A 20856-nucleotide genomic window follows, 5' to 3' on the forward strand; every position below is an offset into this window, starting at 1 on the left:
TTATTTAGTCTCTTTACATGCCATCCTACTTCTTTGGTTGTTCTGGTCTTCCATAAACTTTCCGATATTGAATGTTTCCCAGCAAGCTACTTGGTTCAAGATGTTTTCTAATCAATCAGAAAGATGGCTGACCAGAAGGCCATCATTAAATTTTTCTTAGTCTTCAGCATCAGAATTCTGATCTTACCCACCTGGAATAATTTCTCTAAATCATATTTTTATTTTTATAGTAATTTGAATTGGGTTAGACAATGCTGAATGATAGCATCAAAAACAGAGAACTTCAATGATATACAAAGAAAGTTCCATAAGTATTCATGAATTTATTCAGCACGTAAAGGCAGTGTTAATGAGATTTTGCTTTAATCACTCCCTTCCTGTTACCCCTGCAGACCCCCACCAATCCTCCCTCACTGTGACCTGATCATTTATTTTCAGTGACAAGCACAGCTCTGCCTCCTGCCCAGTAAATGCTGAGGAATTGTCAGATATTGAAGTTGTCCTGGCCTGCCCCTTCAGTGAACCACATATTAATGTTGAAGAGTCTGGCAGCAGCTGCATCACCTTAAACTAGGGAGGCTGAATGTGGAATTGTCCTCGTCCTGAGAGAGGTGTTATCACCTGATGTTTCCAGGTTACCCGGTGGTTCCTTGGTCCGGAACCTGAAAGGACAGCGTTCCCTGAACAGATTCTCCTTGAATTTCACTGTAGTTCTGTACTTAAATATTAACTTACAGCTGCCTTGTGTTTACATATATTTTTAAGTGAAATATTAGTACTGTCTCTGTAATACCAGAAAGCACAGCCATTTCCAAAAGTTAAGGCTAATTAACTTCGTGCACCAGCACAATATTTATCAGGCTCACAGATGTGCCAGCTGAGGAATGTAGCCAGAAAGAACACTTTGCATACTGGATAATTGAGGTTTGACCTAATGAACAGTTTTGCCTATGTTGAAGGGCTGTAATTTGTTAGCTGGAGTGAAAGTCTCTGCCTAGCCTTTTTGGAAAAAATTGGTGGAGTCTAGAGTGTCTCAAACAGTGTCTGATTAAACAGCAGGTTTTGTTTTTGTTTAATTTCCAATCTGTCAGAGACTAATACTCATAAAAAATGTTAAAAATGAAATACGGCAAAAGTGAAATAAATATTGAAGAGAGGTAAGATTATAGTAGATTCAAAAGACATAAAAATACTGTCAAATTGCCATAAAAGTTTCTAAATATTGATCTGAATTTCTGTACTGACCTCACTACAGACCATTAATAAACAGATATTGACCTGTTATTGATCCCATGGGACACAGTTTGAGGAACATTGGTTTAAACTAATACTACTGTGAGGTGCACACATGGGAAGTCATTAGCGTATCTGTGATCATCAAGTTCATTAAAATGAAATGGTATTTATGTATGTCCTTCAAGAAGGAATAAGGAATGTGTTCTAACAACTTCTTTGGGTAAGTGTAAAATAAGATTTAATAAATTTAATTATCAGCTAAATAGTAGCCCTGTTGGTTTTTAAGCTGATACTTTACAAAAGAGTTAACTATTAATTTCTGTGTTATAGCTTTCTCTTCCATGCCAAATAAGAATATACTTTATGTCAGTTGCCCATTTAGGTATAAGCAATCTGTTGGATCTGAACCTTCCATACACTCATTTTTCAAATATTATTATGGTACTTTACTAAGCAAATCAGTGTCACATTCCTACATGATGAAATTCAGCCCATTATTAATCATCTTAAATGTGACTTGGGGTCTCATTTTCTTCTAAATGTTGTCAGTGGTGTACTGTTGGCTTCTGCTATTTTCTTTCAGCGAATTCAAGGTCGAAAAGCCAGCCTGGAGGAAATACAGCTTGTTCATTCTGAACATCACTCACTGTTGTATGGCACCAACCCCCTGGACGGACAGAAGCTGGACCCCAGGATACTCCTAGGTCTGTACGGGCCTCCACTGTACTGGGAACAGCACATTCCAGCACTATCATTAGTCAATGCTGGTGTCAGTTCAAAATACTTGGCAAGTAGTGCAACAAAAAATCAGTTTTTCCAACAGCTTTGCTCTGTGGAATGAGTCATTTGCAACAGAAGCCATTGTAGATTAAGAAAATCCTGCATTAGAAAATGACAATGTAGGTTCCATGGTGTTTACTTTAAAATTAACCTTCATTTGAATAACATTTGTACAATGTGTTTTTGCATATAGAAAAAACTACATTGCTGAATTTGTTTATTGTGTTTTCAAACTTAAAGTAGAAATGATTTACACATGCTTTATGCAAATTTCTCTTCACCGTTCCCATTTTTTTGTATCTTTTAGTTCTTTCTTCTATGACCTTAAGAAACAAAGGAAATAGTACAACTTGTATTAAGTGAAAACTCATTACTACTATGCCCATCACACTACATTCTATAGCAAGATTGCAAATCTATTTATTGCCTTACCTTTGGAATTAAATAATACATTAAATGCAAAACTAGAAAACTAATAAACAGTTTTTTGTTAATGTATGATTTTTTGAAACTTTATCGTCAGATTTTAAAATAAAATTTATGTTGCAGAACTTTATATAAGCTTTATATGAGTGATAGAAACAACAGGTTTCTGGAAGAAAAATTAGTGACAAACCTTATTTTAGCTGAAATGATAATATTGTCTTATTAACTTTTTATAAGTGAATAACAATATCTAACATTGGCCATAGATGCTGATGGGGTCATGTTTTAAATGTTTTAACTAAAAAAGACATTTTAGGAGTTTTTCCTTCAAATAAATGTATTGTGTCAGCTCTAAGTTATTGAACTCTTTCACCTAATTCAATATTATTTCAAAATTGTTTTATATTAACTGGTCCTAAACAATTTGAAAGCAAGTAGATAACATATAGTAGGTAGGTATCTTGGAAAGCAATTGTAAGGAAGAATTAACAGTTACTCATTATAACACAATATACCTTTTTAAACAAGTGGCAAGCATCTCTTAAGTTTATGAAGTGCAGGCATGTGAGTGAGCATAAATATGCCCACACATGCGTGTAGCAGTATAGGTAGCAGTAGCTTGGGGAGAAGTAAGACCAGAGGGGAATACATAAAGATTATCCAATTTTTAGAAAGTACATTGCTAATATTTGATGATAAAAAATAATGTATACTATCGAATTAACATTATATATTAATATGAATACAAATAAATCAATCTAAACATATATGCTCATTTTTTCCTTTCTATTTTAGAAACCAGTCTCTGTACATGCAGATACTTTACATAAAATACCTCTTTTGCTGCAAATATTGTATAATAAATGTTCTTATTTTAACATGAATCAATAACCCTACCCAACTAACCAAAAAGATGAAGTAAACCCGACATTTTAATTGTCATGATTTTATGAGGTCATAATACTCAAGCATTTAAACATAGGAGACTGTGTCCATGTCATTATTTTTTAATTGAGTTAAGAAAAAACAAGTAGAAAACCTCCCCCCACTTTTTAAAAATCTCTGATCCTAAAGTATAAATCAACCTTCCAACTTTATTGGAACAGGCTGGGATTGATCAAATTGTGAATATAAACACGCATTTGATATTTGAGAAGTGCTCCAAAACAACCATTGTTCCACATTTTAAGAGAAAGACATATTTATAAGATAAATGAAGTTTAAACTTTTGCAACATCAAACTTTTATTTATAAAACATGGCGATGTTTTTTTAAAAAATTTGACTCTTTTGAACAAACCTATTTTTTGTAAAATATTTGATGTGCATATCATTTTTAAATTTGATGATTTTAAAATGAAATTCCATTTATAATTTTAACTTGGACAAAGGTTCTTTTTATGTATGTATGTGATGAAAGCAGCAAGTACCTATGATTCAATGTTTAAAATTTTAATCTAAATAAATTAGCCATTTATCTCATTAATTTTGAACATATGATGTGAAATAATATTCCTACAGTTGATAATGTTAGAGTTAGCATTCTATACATGTGTGGAGTTTCATATACACTTCTCAGCGATCATTGCAACAATTTCAATATTGTGTGTGGGCTACATAAGTACACAGAAACAGAGATGTTGCATTCTATCAGGCCTTAAGGTCGAGCACTAAATTCAACTGTATCAACACTTCAAAACTACTTCTCTTTCCCTAGTGTATCCAAAAGTTTAGCTAATTTTTCTCAATCTCAGTTCAAAGTGAATAATTCTGTTCTTTTTAAAGGTTAACTTTTAATACTTTTTTTGCTCTTTGTGGCATTTGCATTCTTCTGGCTTTTTTTATTGTTGTTGTTCTTTGTTTGTTTGTTTGTATCTGGAAGACCGGATTGAAGCTGCCATATGTGAATGTATAGAAATTCATAATCGTCAAGATGTTTTCTCTCTTTTTATCCATTCCTTTCACTTCCATATATCTTACTACATCCCCCAGTTCCTCCCAACACATATGGGAGATGTCTTTTCTGAGTTAAATTAATGCTATTTCCCTTGATAGTTGTGTTCTAGAGTTAGGAGGAAGGGTTTAAATAAAAGTTCAGTATGATGAGACCTATCAGTCTTTGTATCTTGAAAGACATCTATAGATGATAAAATAATTGGATTTGAAAATGAACATCATTTATCTCTTTAAATACTCTAGACCCTGTAAGGTTACATGGAGAAGACATTCTCTCCAATTATTTCTGGTGCAAGGCTTTCCTTAGCATTAATATTCCTGTCGCTCTTATGACCAGTTTCCAGTCGTCTTGAGGCTAGCCAAATTTCAGTGCATTGATAAGACAATATAATTAAGAATAAATCCAGTCAGTTTGGTGAAATAAAAGTTTCTTGCCCATTTCTAAATTTAAAGTATCAATTATATGCCTGTTTTGTATTATGTAAACATTCTCCTAAGTAGGTATTAAATAATAGTATTAAATAAAACTCTCCCAAGTAGGATACTTATTTTGCTAATTCTCTTGGGGGTTAATAATTTTTTTCAATCACTCTTAAAAATTAATTTATTGGCTGGGCACAGCGGCTCATGCCTGTATTCCCAGCACTTTGGGAGGCCGAGACAGGAGGATCACGAGGTCAGGAGATGGAGACCAGGCTGGCAAACATGGTGAAACCCTGTCTCTACTAAAAATACAAAAATTAGCCAGGCATGGTGATGCGCACCTGTAGTCCCAACTGACGGGAGGCTGAGGCAGAAGAATCGGTGGAGGCTGCAGTGAGCCGAGATTGCACCACTGCACTCTAGCCTAAGCAACACAGTGAGACTCCATCTCAAAAAAAAATTAACTTACTATTTTATCATATTATCTTCATTCCTGTTGGTTGACTATTAAGAATTCAGACACTAAAATGTACATATATATTTTAATTTCACAGGTGATATATGAATATACTCTTGCAAAATATTCAAGGATACAGTTATATTTTTGTTAGGAACAACAACATAAGAAAACTTTACTCCTCCCCAAAAATTTTGATGTGCCTTTTACTGGTGCCAATATTGCAGTTTTAATATTATTTTATGATTTTTTTTTTGTAATTCTATTGACTTCTCATCTTTTTGTTAAAATGAAGATCTCTCTTTATAACTAGATGGCTTCATTTGTACATATATTTTTCTTTATCATTTTCCATCTTTTAGTAATTGCATTTAAAAAACCAACTAATATGATTTATTGTTTTCAAAACAAACTGTCTTCTGTGACAATAAAAGCTATTTAGACTTTTACTGACATGGCGTATGAATTCTACTACAAAACTGTTTTCAATTTTAATTTCTCATTTCATTGACCATCAATAGAACAAATTAATGGGATAGATGAATTGGAAATTTGTACCTGGTTCTACCACTGAACTGCTGAGTGACATGCCAGAGTCCCTTCAGAACCATTTGACTATGAAATAGAAATGTTCACTGCCCTTCCCCGTGATTACTCCACAGACAGATTTTAATGTTAAAGATGTAGTAGCAGTTACTACTGTTTTTCTCTATTCGTGTAGTAGATAACGTAGAAAATAAAAGTACAGGTAAACAAAATAATTACTAAAAATCCCATGAAACACCAGTTCTAAGAGATACTCACAATTCAGTTTTGGGCATATATTTTTAAAGAAGATATTTTATATAGATATTGATGTTATATAGATCCCCAAATGGGATTATTTTTCATAGTGTACTGTTTAAAAAATTGTGGATGTTAGAAGTGGCCTATGGTGTACTTGGCTTTAGCTCTATCTTAAAGTTGATATAGCTTCTTATAACCAGCTATACTTAGTTATGTCTTAAGTAGAAATTAAGAATAAGTCTGTACATTTGAGAAGATATGTTAATATTTGAAATATTTTTAAAATGGCAGTATATGGTGGCATAAACCTTGTAGCTCAAAACATCCCATTGAATGAATATACTCAGTGAAGAGCTGAATTGGTTACCATAAATTTTAAAAATTGTAATGTATAATATAGACATGGAGACCAACTTAAAAAAAAATCTTGTGACCCAAATCTCATGAGTATGTGTTTATTCATGTGGGGCAATAGACTCTACATGCAATAAAATTTATATTGATTTGCTTTTAGTTCTTATTTGTGTATACAGATAGGCAGAACAATGATATTCTGAAAATTGACTGTGTTGAATAATTGGTCTGAAGTTTTATTAATTTATTTTTGCATGAAACGATAAATACCATGTGACGTATTATTATGTGTTAATAAATGCCAACATTTTAAAAACTATATAACCTCCATTTATCTATATTTTTTATGTCTTCTTACTGTATAGGTGATGACTCTCGAAAGTTTTTTTCCTCATTACCTTGTGGTGGACTTGGGGTAAGTACGAGTTGGTTTACTGCCTTTAAATAACATAAAATTACAAAAAAAATCTTGTTTGATTTATCTATTCAGTTTTAAGATTATTTCTCAGTAAAAGTTATGCTAGACTTCAGGACTGCCTACTTAATTTGCAGAGCTAAGTGCCAAGTAAAAATGTGGCAGCCCTTGTTAAAAAAAATTCTTAAGAATTTCAAGATGGTGGCAATACAGAATTAAACCAAGAGCAAGGCCCTTCTAACTGTAAGTTCCCGTGTGACTGCACAGGTCACACACTCATGAAGCCAGCTTTGCTAGGCCTTTATATAGCTGGAGAAAAGGTGCTGCAAGAGAGTTTAACACAGATTTGCAGCAGACTTCCATTTTCAATAGAATCACATTGAGTACGCACATACATTATATTCCTGGTGAAAATGGCATAAACTTCACAAAGTGCTTTGCATTATGGGACATTTTGTTTGTGAACCCCTTGGGGACATTTTTGTCTTCAATAATTAAGGAAGCCTTTTGACTCAACATATTTAGACCACATTTCAAGGACAAATTTGTTAGAACCCAGCAACACATGAAGAAAAACGTCTACATTTTTGTAGATGATTAGAACATATCCTATAACCTGAAATCTATTTAAAGTTAACCCTTACCAGTAACAAACCATCATCCTGTAGAACTAAGTGTTATGTTAGAACAACATAATTCTAGGTGAAGTTTTCAAAGACTAAGGTATTTAAGTCAATTAAATTGACTCGATGTTGAAGGGAAAGAACGAAACTAGTCACATGTATATCACGTTTTAAACAATTGTTTTGTGAGAACTAAATTTGATGCAAAGAAATCTTGAATGTTTTCAGTTTATTCTATCATTTTGATGATGCCAGATTTAGTGAGTTGTAGCCTTTTGTTCCTTTGCTTGTGATTCTGCTTACTCTGGAAAACAGAATGGTAGCTATATCCATTTGCCTCTGTGAGGACTTTACAGTTTGCCAACAAACAAGTTCCAAAACAACCTTGTGAAATAGTCATTAACACCATTTTGCAAATGAGAAAGTGAAGGCTGGGAGAAGTTAAGTTATTTTCCTGAAGTCACACAGTAAAGGGTAAAAAGCTGAAAGTATGGGGGTGATGTACACATCCTTGTCAAGGAGTTCCAAAAGAGCTTTCTAGACACTTTCATGGCTTTCATCTTTAACAAACTAGCCTCAGCTTCCCCCTACTCCCTCTGGGTAAGCAGTGCAGCAGTGTGGCTGATGTGGTATAACCCCTTTGTGACAGCTCACCAGTGACTTTTGCTTTTTGACCACCAGCATGGGACAGTCATCATCCCACATTAATCCTTGCTCATTTTTAGCCAACCTCCTGTGGAGCTGGGAGCTTGCAAAATCATTCTGGAAAGCAGAGGATAAGCTGACTTTTAAAATGGGTTTCATTGGCTTTGTGCTTATTTTCTAACATCTCAAATGGCTGTTTTATGAGAATGGCTGCCTACCTGTAAATGGGGCAAAAAATGAAACAAACCTAATGACTACTTAATGGGAACAGCGATGTGGAGGAAATCAAAGCTATTAAAAGGGTGGCAGTCATCAAACCCCACTCTTTAGAAGTATAGATGATCCCCGAGTTATGATGGTTTAATTTATGATTTTTTGATTTTATGATGATGCAAAAGTGTTATACATTCAGTAGAAACCATACTTTGAATATACAGCCATTCTATTTTTCACTTTCAGTACAGTATTCAATAAACTACATGAGATGTTTAAACTTTATTATAAAATAGGCTTTGTGTTAGATGCTTTTGCCAAACTGTAGGCTAACATAAATGTTTGGCATGAATAAGGTAGGCTAGGCTAAGCCATGATGTTTGGTAAGTTAGATGTATTAAATTCTTTTTTGACTAAGGACATTTTCAAATTACAATGGGTTTATTGGGACTCCTTCATGAGTCAAAGAGCATCTGTATATTTAATGTATGATACAGGACTGAATTGAGGCCATCTCCCTAGGACTCACCTCCCAAATCTGACCTGGGACGTGCTTTTAATTCACTATCCCTTCAATGCGAAGTTCCTCTACTCAACTGCTCTAAACCCAAATTGACTTCTTATTTCTCGCTTAGAACTGCTTTAGTAAACTCTTCAAAATGACCAAGGAGTGAATATTGGCTGCTTCCTCTGGACCAGTATATCAAACATAATGCACAGTGTGGGTCATAGAGTAAGTCCTTAGTAATGTCCCTAGAGCTGACCTCACCTGGATGGTGGCAGCAGTGGTGGTGGATAAGTCTGGGGTAGGCCAGCAGAGGCAGGAGAAGGAGCCCTGCATTGTTAGTTTGACTCCATCGGTGCTGGAGAAGGTTGGAGAGATGTGATGCTTATGTAGGTCAGGGTGGGTGTGAATGTGTGTGTGTGTGTGTGTGCAAGTTTGCACTTGCTGATGCTCTTGTGAATAGTTTGACTCAGTATTTTTGTTTACAGGAATGAAATAGTTTTCTTAGCCTTTCAAAAGTCTTCTTGCCCTCTCAGATTTTTGGTTTTGGTACAAGTCCTAGGAGAAACCCTGGATCCTCTGGATTTAAGCCTGTCTAAATTTTCACCTCCAGGACAATCCCAGACAGATTAGCTATACGAAAGATCCCCAGTATGATCCCGGAAGGCCCCAACTTGGCAGCATGGGAGCACCCTAGAGATTTTGGAAATTACCGAAATGGCTTTTGTCTTAAGGCATGGTTCTGTCTCAAATTACTTAAGAGGGACCTGTTGGTTTCCATTCTGAAATACTCAGTGATCCCCAATTGTTAAAGTAAACTCCAGTTCCTTAGAATATATAACTTCATTCTAGAGGGGTTTGATGTATACCTACAGAATACTGATGGGTTAATTGGCTTTTGAGGACCCTACCTGGGACATTATGAAATCAGAACATCTCTACTTCTCATTAAAATTTCCCCTAAAATTGCACGTGGTAATTTACTGTTGGTCAAGCAGCTCAGTGGATAAATGATACTTAAGGTGCTGTGAAATGTACTCTCCAGAACTGCATTTCGAGCAGCAATGTCAAGGTTTCTGAATTCCTTTGTGTTTGCTTTTCATTTTGTTCAGTTATTATGGCTGACTCATTTCTGATTCCTGTGTGATTGCACTACAAGAAAATGCACCAGTTGAAAAGAACATTTGACCAAATCCCAGGACTTGGTCATGGTGCAGTAAAATAGATAATTAAGGGACTCTGGAAACAAGAGCCAGTGCAGGATCTCTTCAGTTCTCACTCCTCAGGGTATATCACTAAAAATAGTGATCATTTTCCTGGCCATCTGACCTGCTGCTGTGTGAAGAAATCTTGAAGTCATTTCTCAGCCTCATTTTCCCCTCTTCACTTGATAGGCCACAGAAAAACCCACAAAAGCAAGGACGAGCAGGCTTTTATGATAATGTCGTCATCAGCTCCCAGCTTCAAACGCTTCTGCGGCTTTTGAGTTGTCATTTATAACTTGGAACTGAATCGACCCATAATTCCCCTGATACACTTAGAGAAATTGATAACAGACTCTGCGCTTCTTTTATGGCTCAGAGGAGGCAACTCCAATCACATCACTATTGGCAGGCAATATTATTTTTTGACATGGTTGTAAAAGTATAAAGGGGCTTATGGCATTTGTTTAGATGAGGAATGGGCTCTCAAGCTGTGCTGGGGTTTACGGGACCAGATCAGTGAGAAGCAAAGGGAATATGATGTTTGCAAACAGGATATGATTTTATATAAGTTTGGGTTTCATGCTCTGTTCCCTGGGGAAAGCCCTGCAGACAGCAGAGAATTCCACTTTTATCCTACAGCAGACAAGCTCCCAGGGCCAAAAGGCAGAAAAATAAACGTGGTCAATGGGCAGTGTCAGACCCTTGATTGGAAGAGGAGGAGCTGTGGACGAGGGAGAACAATCCCCTAAGAGGACTGAGGATTTGCAGGGCACGGGCAGAACTGGGACCTGACTAAGCGGTTGAAGATATGCAAAAAGAGGCTCTAAAAGGTTTAATGAAGGCACCTTCTCCAGCAGCGACTCAGTCAATCTGTGAACACAAAGCTAGCTTTTTATTACAACTTTTACTCTGTTCATATTCTGTTTGATTACACCTAGATATGACACACTTAGGAATGTCATTTTTGTGATTGGGGAAGGGGAGATGGGGAGAAGGATTAGGTGATTATGACAGGGTAGTAATTTAAGGCCCATTTCAATTGCTCTGAGGTTTTCTGCAAACGTTTCAGTTGTATATCAACTATACTCACTATGTGAGAGGCAGATTTGGATGAAATGTCTTAAATTTTCTTTTATCTTGTCAGAATTAAAATGTAAGCTCTCCCCTCTTATTTATAAATTTACAGATATGTGTGTGTGTGTGTGTGTGTGTGTGTATACAAGAAACATTGTATGTACACATACATAATCAGGAGAAAAATCTATTTTACACCACATGTGTATCTTCATATTATTTTTCTAATTATTACACCACATTGGTCCTTCACATTTATTCTCCCCATTACCAGTAAATAGTATTCTAGTGGCAAGCCCTACAAAGAGCTGCTCTGGTGTTTCCCTCCATTATAATACTAGGGAATGGATTTTGTTTTATGACCACATCTATGGACATATAGTTAAACTCAATGTGACAAAAGCTTGGTTAATAATGCATTTTACTGCTGTGATTTAGGATGGTCATCTTTGAAACAAAACCAATATTTTCAAAGCCATAATGTGTGCCATCAGATAAGGCATGAAGGGCAGGAATAATAAGATCAGGCTTGTTGTTGATGACTAGACAAGGTGCAGCATGCAAAAATGAATGAGCAATGAGACAAGACCACTGCTCTCAATCTCAATTGCTCACAGCCTAGCCATTGGGCTGGTTTAGAAAAATGCTAAGCTATGAGAGCACAGAGAAGGAAGCTTTTAAAACAGCAAAGAAAGAATAGGGTGTGGAGGTTACTCAAGCAGTTATAAGCTAAATTTTCAAGAAGAATTAGCAATAAATGTGTGAGTTGTGTGTTGGGGGTCGTATGAGGACAGGTCATGGGAGGCAGCCAGGCATTGACTGTTCAGGCAATAGAACACACCGTATTTCTGACAATTGCACCAAGCTGTTGCCAATTAGTAGAGAATTTTTTTCTTCCAAAAAAGGAGGGAAAAACCTCACCTTCTGTTTATGCCAAAACTTTGCATGTTCCTGAGGTTTTGATATTGACTCAGGAACCTCTTTCTTCATATGTTATTTCAACCCAATTATCCTGAGCAAGCACAATGCCTTTTGTTACATCAGCAGAAAGAGGAGGGGGTAGCATCTGCTTCTCACATGCAGTAATCAGGGTAATGTTAATTTCCCTCCTATTAATGTTCAACTCAAACCTGGCTTGCAATCAGTACTTCATTTCCTCCACTGCTGCTATCAAAGAGGTATCACAAACTTTTTCCCTCCAGCACAATAAAAGGATCCACCCTGATTTAGAATCTCTCTTTTTTATATCTCCTCTTCCTAATTGTATCTGGATTTTCATCAGCTTCAGACTTGATGCAATTGATACTAGCAAGAACACCCCATGGCACCTGGCAAAATTAAAACTGATAAGCCACCTTAATGAAACTGAGAATTTAGTTTCATGCTGCAAATTCTGTAAAAAGATTATGTTGCCTCAGACTTTGAAAAAATGCATGAAATATTATTAAAATCAGGGAATTCCTTCTAAATTGCAAAGGAAGTTTCCAGTATCGCATAGATTATGCTAATTGTGTATACTCAATAATAGTTGTTGGGATGTAGACAACACTCCCTACAGAGACACACATGTATACATTACTCTGTGTATGGGACAAAATGTGAAAATACATAGAATCATTAAGCATCTAATGTCTGTTGCAGGAAAGAAGAAAATGAGAGAAGAAAACCTTAATTTCCTCCTTAATTCACTTACTTGCAGCATCTCATCTGTGATTAAATTCTTTCTATTGCTTTGACATTATGGCTAAGTACAACAAGATGCATTTTGAAATAAGAATACTTCATTTTCTTATTTAAAGTAAACATGAATATCACAAAGCTGTTAAAATTCTTCTGTTGCCAAAATGAGATGGCTAAAAAAATGCCATCATCAAAGATTTATGTGTGTTTTTTACATTACTGGGGCCATAAGACCTATTTTTTAAAAAAACTGTATACACACACACACACACACACACACACACACACATAAAAGCACCTATTTCCACCAAAGTAATGTCAATAAGAGGGAGGAAGAAAATGATTATGAACATTGAGACAAGAAGAAATTGAGCCTTAGGCTCTGTAGTTGCTGAAGGTAAATGGATTTGATGAAATTTAAATTTCTATCTAACTTAGAAGATCTGTGGCTTGATTAAATAAAAGCTGAGAAAGTAAAACATACTTGAATAGATTTGAAAATATGATCATCTACTGATTGCTACTTCTGACTGCCAAGGAGACGTTAGGCTTAAATCGAATGAAAATTTAGAGTAGACAAAGGAAATGGTACTACCTAAAAAAAAAAAAAATTCTTGTAGCAGCCTGAAATACAGCTATATTCAGGCACACCTAAGCTTTTCATTTTAAGGTGAAGTAACAGCATTTGTATTTTTCATCTGTCATATTTCCACTCTGAATAGTTAGTTCCAGATCCAGATATTCACCCCCGTAACAAACTAATATTCAATATGTAAAACTGATGTGTCATTATTGGATTTGTCTTTGTGAAGTATTTTAACCACAAACTTAGTAAAGCATAACTTCTAAACTTTCATTAATGAAGAACAACAGTTTTTTTTTTCAAAATTCAAAACCAAAATAAATTAGCTCACTGAATGCTTGAGCCATAAGCAGGCAGTTCACAGCAGAATCCCTAGGATTTAATCATTCCCCAACTCAAGAAAAACCCATAGCTTCTGAGTTTTAGACTAGCAGTATCATTATTGCTATAGAGTGTCTTAACTTTAAATAAAAAATAATAAGTAAAATAAAGGAATTAAATGACTAAGCAATGATTCTCTTAGCAATAGAGCATGCATTGAGTCATTATTTCTGTGAAGACTGATAAGACTATTAAAGGACTAATATATTCGATATTTATATGCTCCTGAAGTCATTTGGTGAATTTATTCTGTTATATTCTAAATATTATGATTTATATAATCTCTAATTGATATTTACTATGGATACACACAGACATACCTTGGAAATATTGCAGATTCAGTTCCAGAGCAACAGAGTAAAGCAAATAGCACAATAAAGTGAGTTACACAAATGTTTTGTTTCTCAGTGTATACTAAACTTATGTTTATACTGTCCTGTAGTCTATTAAGTTTACAGTAGCATTATATCTTTAAAAATGTACATAATTTTAAAACTATGTTTAAAAATCCAAATGATCATCTGAGCCTTCAGTGAGTGGTAATCTTTTTGCTGGTGCAGGGTTTTGCTTCAATATTGAGGGCCTTATTCTGGATAAAGCGTTGGCTCAAGGGAATGTGGTTGGGTTGATCTTCTGTCTTGACCACTCAAACTTTCTCCATATCAGCAGTAAGGCTATTTCACTTTTTTAGCATTTCTGTGTTCACTGCAGTAGCAGTTTCAGTTTCCTTTAAAAACTTTTCCTTTGCATTCACAACTTGGCTAACTGTTGGGCACAACAGGTCTAGTTTTCGGCCTGTCTCAGCTTTCAACATGCCTTCTTCACTAAGCTTAATCATTTCTAGCTTTTGATTGAGAGTGTTGAGAGTGAGAGACGTGCAACTCTTCCTTTTACTTGAAGACTTAGAGGCTATCGTAGGGTTATTAACTTGTCTAATTTCAATATTCCTGAATATTAGGGAATAGGGAGGCCTGAGAAAGAGAAGAGATGGAGGAAAGACTGATCGGTGGAGAAGAAGTCACACACGATATTTATCAATTAAGTTCACTGTCTTATATGGGCACAATTCATGGTGCCCCAAAACAATTATAATAGTAATATCAAAGATGACTGATCACAGATGGGCATAAAAGATAAAATAATGATGAAAAACTTTTGAAATATTGCAGGAATTACCAAAATGTGACACAGAGACAGGAAGTGAGCACATGCTGCTGGAAAAATGACGCCCATAGACTTGCTTAACTTGGCGTTGCCACAAACCTTCAATTTGTAAAAAATCAAAGTATCTGAAAAGTGTAATAAAGTGAAGCACAGTCAAGCAAGGTGTGCCTGTATCAAGTATCTTCCTGACGATCTGTAAGCACTTCTCAAAATGACTTGTATCATTTTGAGATGTGACCATTTAAGGAATAAAAACCAAGACCTACAAGTAGCGAAATTCTTTGCTGCTACATAGATTACTTTTCTTTCCTTAATCTATTGCCTCTAAAGACAATTTACCATCCATTCATTCATTATTAAATAAGCATGTACTGTCCAGTACCATCCTATGTGCTAAGTGTGAAGCAACATGTAGACTCACATTTTTTCTTATGTTGTGTTTTTTTTTTTCCTTTTCAATTCCCACTCATATATCTTGTCATACCTATCACTTAGACTCTGCATTGATTTTCTTCTATTCATAATTGTCAACTCTGGTAGGAAAGGCCTGGGAGTTCATAGGACTAAGGACAGAAGATAGTCAGAATATCCATACTCAGTTGAACCAGATTCAAATTCAGTAGTCTAATGAAACAGTTCTACGAGATGGCCTTCTTGTCTCAGCTTTCTTTAATGGGGGCATCCAATTTTTTGTTTGTTTGTTTGAGACAGGGTCTTGCTCTGTTGCTCGGGTGGGTGTACAGTGGTACAATCACAGCTCATTGAAGCCTCAACCTCCTGGGCTCCAAAGATCCTCTTGCTTGAGCTTTGTTAAGAGCTAGGAGGTAGGAATACAGGTACACACCACCACACATATTTGGCTTTCTTTCTTTTATTTTGTAGAGATGTGGTCTCACTACGTTGCTCTGGCTAGTCTCAAACTCCCTGCCTCAAGCAATCCTGCCACCTTGGCCTCCCAAACTGCTAGGATTAGAGGCCTGAGCTACTGTGCCTGGCAAATTCTCATTCCAAGAGCTAGGAAGCGCAGTATCAAGCATCAATCCACAACTCCATTAATAGCAAATGTGGAAGAAGTTCAAAGACCAGTGCTCACTGGTGCAGACTATTCTCTGTGCTTCTGAACTTACTATACTCACAATTTCCAATTTTCACAACTTGGGACAGAATTCATTTGCTCACTTATTTAGTAGTTTATTTATACAGCAAATGTTTATTGAATGCCTATTGTGTGCCTGGAACTGCAAATACAGTTCTGAACAAAACAGAAAACGTTCTATCCTACTGGAACTTATATTCCAGTTGAGGAGACAAATAAGCAAGAATGAATGACTTTAAATATATGTGCATGTATGTGATGATGACGAATGCTATAGAGAAAAGGAAGCAAGGAAGGGGTGTGGAGTCTTGTAGTGTTGGGGCAGAGAACTAGTGGTTAATGAGAAGTGTTGCTTCTTTGGATATTAGAACAGACAGGTGAGAGGTGACCTGGGAGCCCTGGTTTCTTGTGGTGACTGACTTAAAGAGGGGTACAGAGAATAATAAGATCCATACTGAGGGTGCAAAGCAGAGTGGTGGGGAAGCAAGGAAAGTTCAGGAGGTGGAGAGGAGGCTTGCCAAGACTGCTCAGAGTTTGGGGACCCCATCTCACTCTCACTGTTAAAGATCTGGGCGTCTAGAGGTAGGGTTGTTCTATTCAGAACACATAGAGCTTCTGGTCTTCCTTCTGACAACTGGATTGAGGTGTGGCAATAGATGATGAGAGGGCAAGTTGAATTTCTAGGCACACCCTGAGATGCTGACATTTCTCTTCAGAGCTGGCTATGGAGGTATAGAGAAGGTTGGGGGTGGGGGCACACTTACTCAGGCACTCAAAGATCTGGGACTCAGTAGCAGGCCCTGGGCTGTGAGATATCTCTCTGGGTAGTTCCAGATCTTAGCAGCACTGTGTGCTTTGGGGTTCCAAGTCCCTGGAATATTATGTGGACATACTTTTCTTTTTAAATTGGGCAGCTGCAAATTATATACAGTACTCCAACACCTGCCCATTTTCAAGTCTAATAAAAATGTCCTGACATTTGCATGACCTTTGCAAGTGGGTTTTTTTCCTTGTGCATTTTAGTGTCTTCTTGAATGACATTGTCACATTATGGCCTCAGTTGCTCTGGCTGGTCCATCCTGATTTATATCTGAACTGTGAGATTTGGGGTAACTGATTTGTTGGTCCCATTGTGTTGGTGCATAGAATGGACCAAATAATGATGACGTCTCAATTTCCATATGCCCAGTTTTGTGTTGTATTTATATAGTGCAAGAGAGATAAAAGTCTGAATTCCAGGGTATTTTTACTATTGACAATCAGTTTCTGATCCTCAGCATCCTCAATATTAAATGAATAGAATCAAGAAAAAAAACTTGGCTAAATTTTTTAGGATTATGCTTTAACCATTTTAGCAAAATAATAATTCTCGGCTTTGACCCCAGTGGTATTCAGAGGATCGACCTTAATGATGGGATTATCCATCAAGTAAAGGGACAGGTAAGGTGCCCTAGATTAGGCTGGGCAATAGAGAATCCTGCAAAACATACCCTCCTGATTCTCGCAGAACCAAGAGGGCTGATTCACAGCCTCACAGCAGAGACTAGCCATTCTTTACACAAACCTTCCAATGATAACCTGCCTCAATCTCTTTTAAATCCCAAATAATCCCAGAGGTTTTATTGCTAAAGATGCAATTGAGGTTTCCTGTTCTACAGAAAAGGAAACAAAGGCTCAGAGAGGTGAGTAACTTGTTCAGGTCATAGAATTAGTAGGCCATGGAGCAGAGAGGGCCTGATTCCCAAGCTTTTAACCACAATACTATGCACACACAGCACAACTCACCATAATTTCAACCTCATATGATTGTCAACACTCCTTTCCCAAGTGAGAATAGCCCTAGCCGTAAGAAAAAAACAATTGCTATTTTTGCCAAGAGCATTCTCTTTTTTATTGAAATTCCTATGAAGTATTAAATCCATGCACTCAAACATCATCCATTCTGGGTAAAAAAAAAATTACACAGCTATACATAGTATTTCAACCCTAACTAGAACACTGAAAAGTCTGTCCTTGGACCAAACCACTGTGGGATGAGATAGAGAGAATCTCATTTCACACACCTACTGAGGCAGAGTTAATTTTATTAAGCTACACTCTGTAGGAATGAGGCTCTAATGTGCACTGTCCAGTGAATAAAAAGATTGGCATATTTTGAAGCACCCTTTACACAGTGTGGACATCAGATTAAATGAAGAAACAGTAGGAAAGTACTAAAATGGTATTTCTTGGCTTTGTCTCTAACTCAGTCTTGGTAGAACTGACCAGCAGTTCACTGAAATTGGATAACAATAGGGACTCTCAAATTCCTTTACTGGTCTTTACTGGCCACATAACCCACAGGAATCCATATATTACTTGGTAAATCTATGAGTCCCCCGGATCTTAAGTAAGGATCCTTAGAGTCTCAAGATGTAGCCCTTTCGCCAGAGCAAACATATTCCTCTCCTTATTCTTGTTACTGGCAAGTAAATAGCAAAAGGCAGATTTTTCTGAAGATAAAGAGTGACTAGAAATTGCACATGCAAGGTCAATGGAGCTGCCAGAAAGCAGTTGATCATACCGGGAGATGGTTTGTGGTAGAGCATTAATGCACATGGCATGCCCCTTTTCTCCTCCAGCTGTCACATTAATATTTCACACCTTCTTTCCATATGGAATATCAGTCACAGTATTCATTCATCATATCCATGGCTTTACTTGGAATCTGAACGTCTTCCCTGTAGCTGCTCTGTTTCTTTTTCATCTCACCATGACTAAAGAAGCTAAGGTGTGGGCATTATAACCTACAAGTGATCCCAAAGGAGTGGGCTGTCATTCATGTCTTCCTTCCAGTGTTGAACAAAAGAGAGAATGCATGTGGGTTCACCCACCCATTGTTATCATAAATCCATCCCAGCTCCATTTCAAGACTCTCAGGGTTTCAGCAGAACATCTAACATGAAATGAATATATACATTCAAGGAGTTGGCATGTTGTATCACAAGGGAGAAGGGAAAACACCCATTGTTACAGCCTCAGAGCTGATTGAAAAAGAATGCAATAAAGAATATCAGAGGTTCTCAGACCAGAAGGATGATTCTCATTATTATCCCACAGGAGGAGAAAAGGGACAGTCACCCAGAATTAGAGAGGGCTCTAGAAGTTTTGAAGTGTTGACACCTAAGCGTCCACAAAACTGCTTGGAATAGTTTTATTTTAGAAGTATCCTGCCCAGCCTGAGTCTGAGAAACCAGCAATGCAAAGGCTCTGTTAATTATTATTTCACTTATCTGAGACTTGGTTTCTTTATCTATGAAATAGGGCTAAGCAAGGCTCCCACATGGTATTATTGTGAGGATCAAATGTGATAATGTAGGTTATCACTGGCAGCTATATGTGGTAATGAGCACTGCACCACCCTGTGGGGTCACCTTGAGTAGATTCAGGTCTGCAGAGGGTAAACAGACTCCCTGATTTAAAGGTTCTCCAAAGCCCTGCAACCCTGAGGTCTCCACCTGACCTACCTATCCAACTAATAGTCTACCATTAGAATCAAGGCACTGCAGGGAGACAAATAAAGGGAGGGAGGACATTGCTTTCAGAAATCCCAGTGATTAGGCACCTAGGCAGAGGGCCTTCATTTTGGAACTCCGGAATCTGGATTCAAATCTTTACGTTGTCACTGCTCCAAAAGCGCTCTTTCAGCTCTAAAGTGCAGATTCCAATTCAGCAGGACCAAATGCGAGCTGAGATTCTGCATTTCTCATAGCACTCAGGGATGGCATTGCTACTTATCCGTGGACCACATTTTGAGTGGTAAGATCCTGTAAGACCATGGACTCACAAATCATTGAAATGATTGGGCCTCCGTTCCTTCACCTATGAAGTAAGGTGATAAATGAAATGTGATTTATTTTCTTCTCTGGGGATCAAATATGTCATTACTGTGTGATAGTACTTTATCCAAATTTAAAACAGCTTTTTACAAAATTCATTTTTCTTGAGAGATCAGATAGCAGGCTCCCATTAGCTTGTCACTGGGGATCTTGTTGACTTAAGTCTTACGCAGTCTGTCTCCCTTGGGAAAATAGTGAGTGGGGAAGTTTCTGTGAGAGACAGGGGTGATGCATGACAACAGAGATCCAGGGCACTGGGGACATCACAGTTGTTGTTGGATGATTCAGTGAAGAAGCATCACTGTAGGATGATGCACCAAAGGAAGCACCCAATGCTGGCAAGCAAGAGCTAGGAGGCTATACATGGTGCAGACTGAAGATGAGAGAAGCAGTCATCACTACATCATGGATGTATTGCAGGACCCAAACAGGGGTGGTGTTTGTAGTTTAGATAGTTTAGCCACAGTAAAGCCCTGCAAAGAACAGTATCACTATAGGATTCTTTTGTTCTCATCCTTAATTCATTCCCTCGGCAAAATTTGTTAAGCATCTATTATGTGTCAGACCTTGAAGAAAGAGCAGTAAAGACAGACACCCGTAACCCTATGCCTAGGACACTTGCACTAGCCCATCGTGTTCTAAAGAATCAACAACACAGAATATCTTTTTAAAGTTCACATCTGTATTTGGCTAGCTAGGGCTGTCATAACACAATACCACAGATTGGGTGGCTTAAGCAACAGGAGTTAATTTTCTCACAGTTCTGGAGCCTAGAAGTTCAATATGAAAATGTTGGCAGATTTGATTTCTCCTAAGGCTTCTCTCCTGGGTCCTTGGATGACCTTCTTCTCATTGTGGCCTCACAAGCTTTTCTCTGTTCACGCGCATCCCTGCTGTCTCTTTCTCTTCTTATAAGGACATCAGTCATTTTGTATTAGGGCCCCACCCTTATGATCTCACTTAACCTTAATTACCTT

The 20856-nt window shown here is 37.0% G+C and overlaps 1 protein-coding gene across 29 annotated transcripts in view; it reads left to right on the forward strand.

The window, feature by feature from the left end:
• Positions 1 to 20856, forward strand: part of HDAC9 (histone deacetylase 9) — a 911712-nt gene that overhangs the window by 668932 nt on the left and 221924 nt on the right. For all 29 annotated transcript variants that reach the window (XM_016957129.4, XM_063814075.1, XM_054687406.2 and 26 more), the window contains 2 exons: positions 1820 to 1940; positions 6783 to 6832. In XM_016957129.4, coding sequence (XP_016812618.1) covers positions 1820 to 1940; positions 6783 to 6832 — 171 coding nt within the window. The remainder of the gene's footprint in view (positions 1 to 1819; positions 1941 to 6782; positions 6833 to 20856) is intronic.

This window comes from Pan troglodytes, chromosome 6, assembly GCF_028858775.2.
Source record: "Pan troglodytes isolate AG18354 chromosome 6, NHGRI_mPanTro3-v2.0_pri, whole genome shotgun sequence".
In the NCBI taxonomy this organism is placed as follows: domain Eukaryota; kingdom Metazoa; phylum Chordata; class Mammalia; order Primates; family Hominidae; genus Pan; species Pan troglodytes.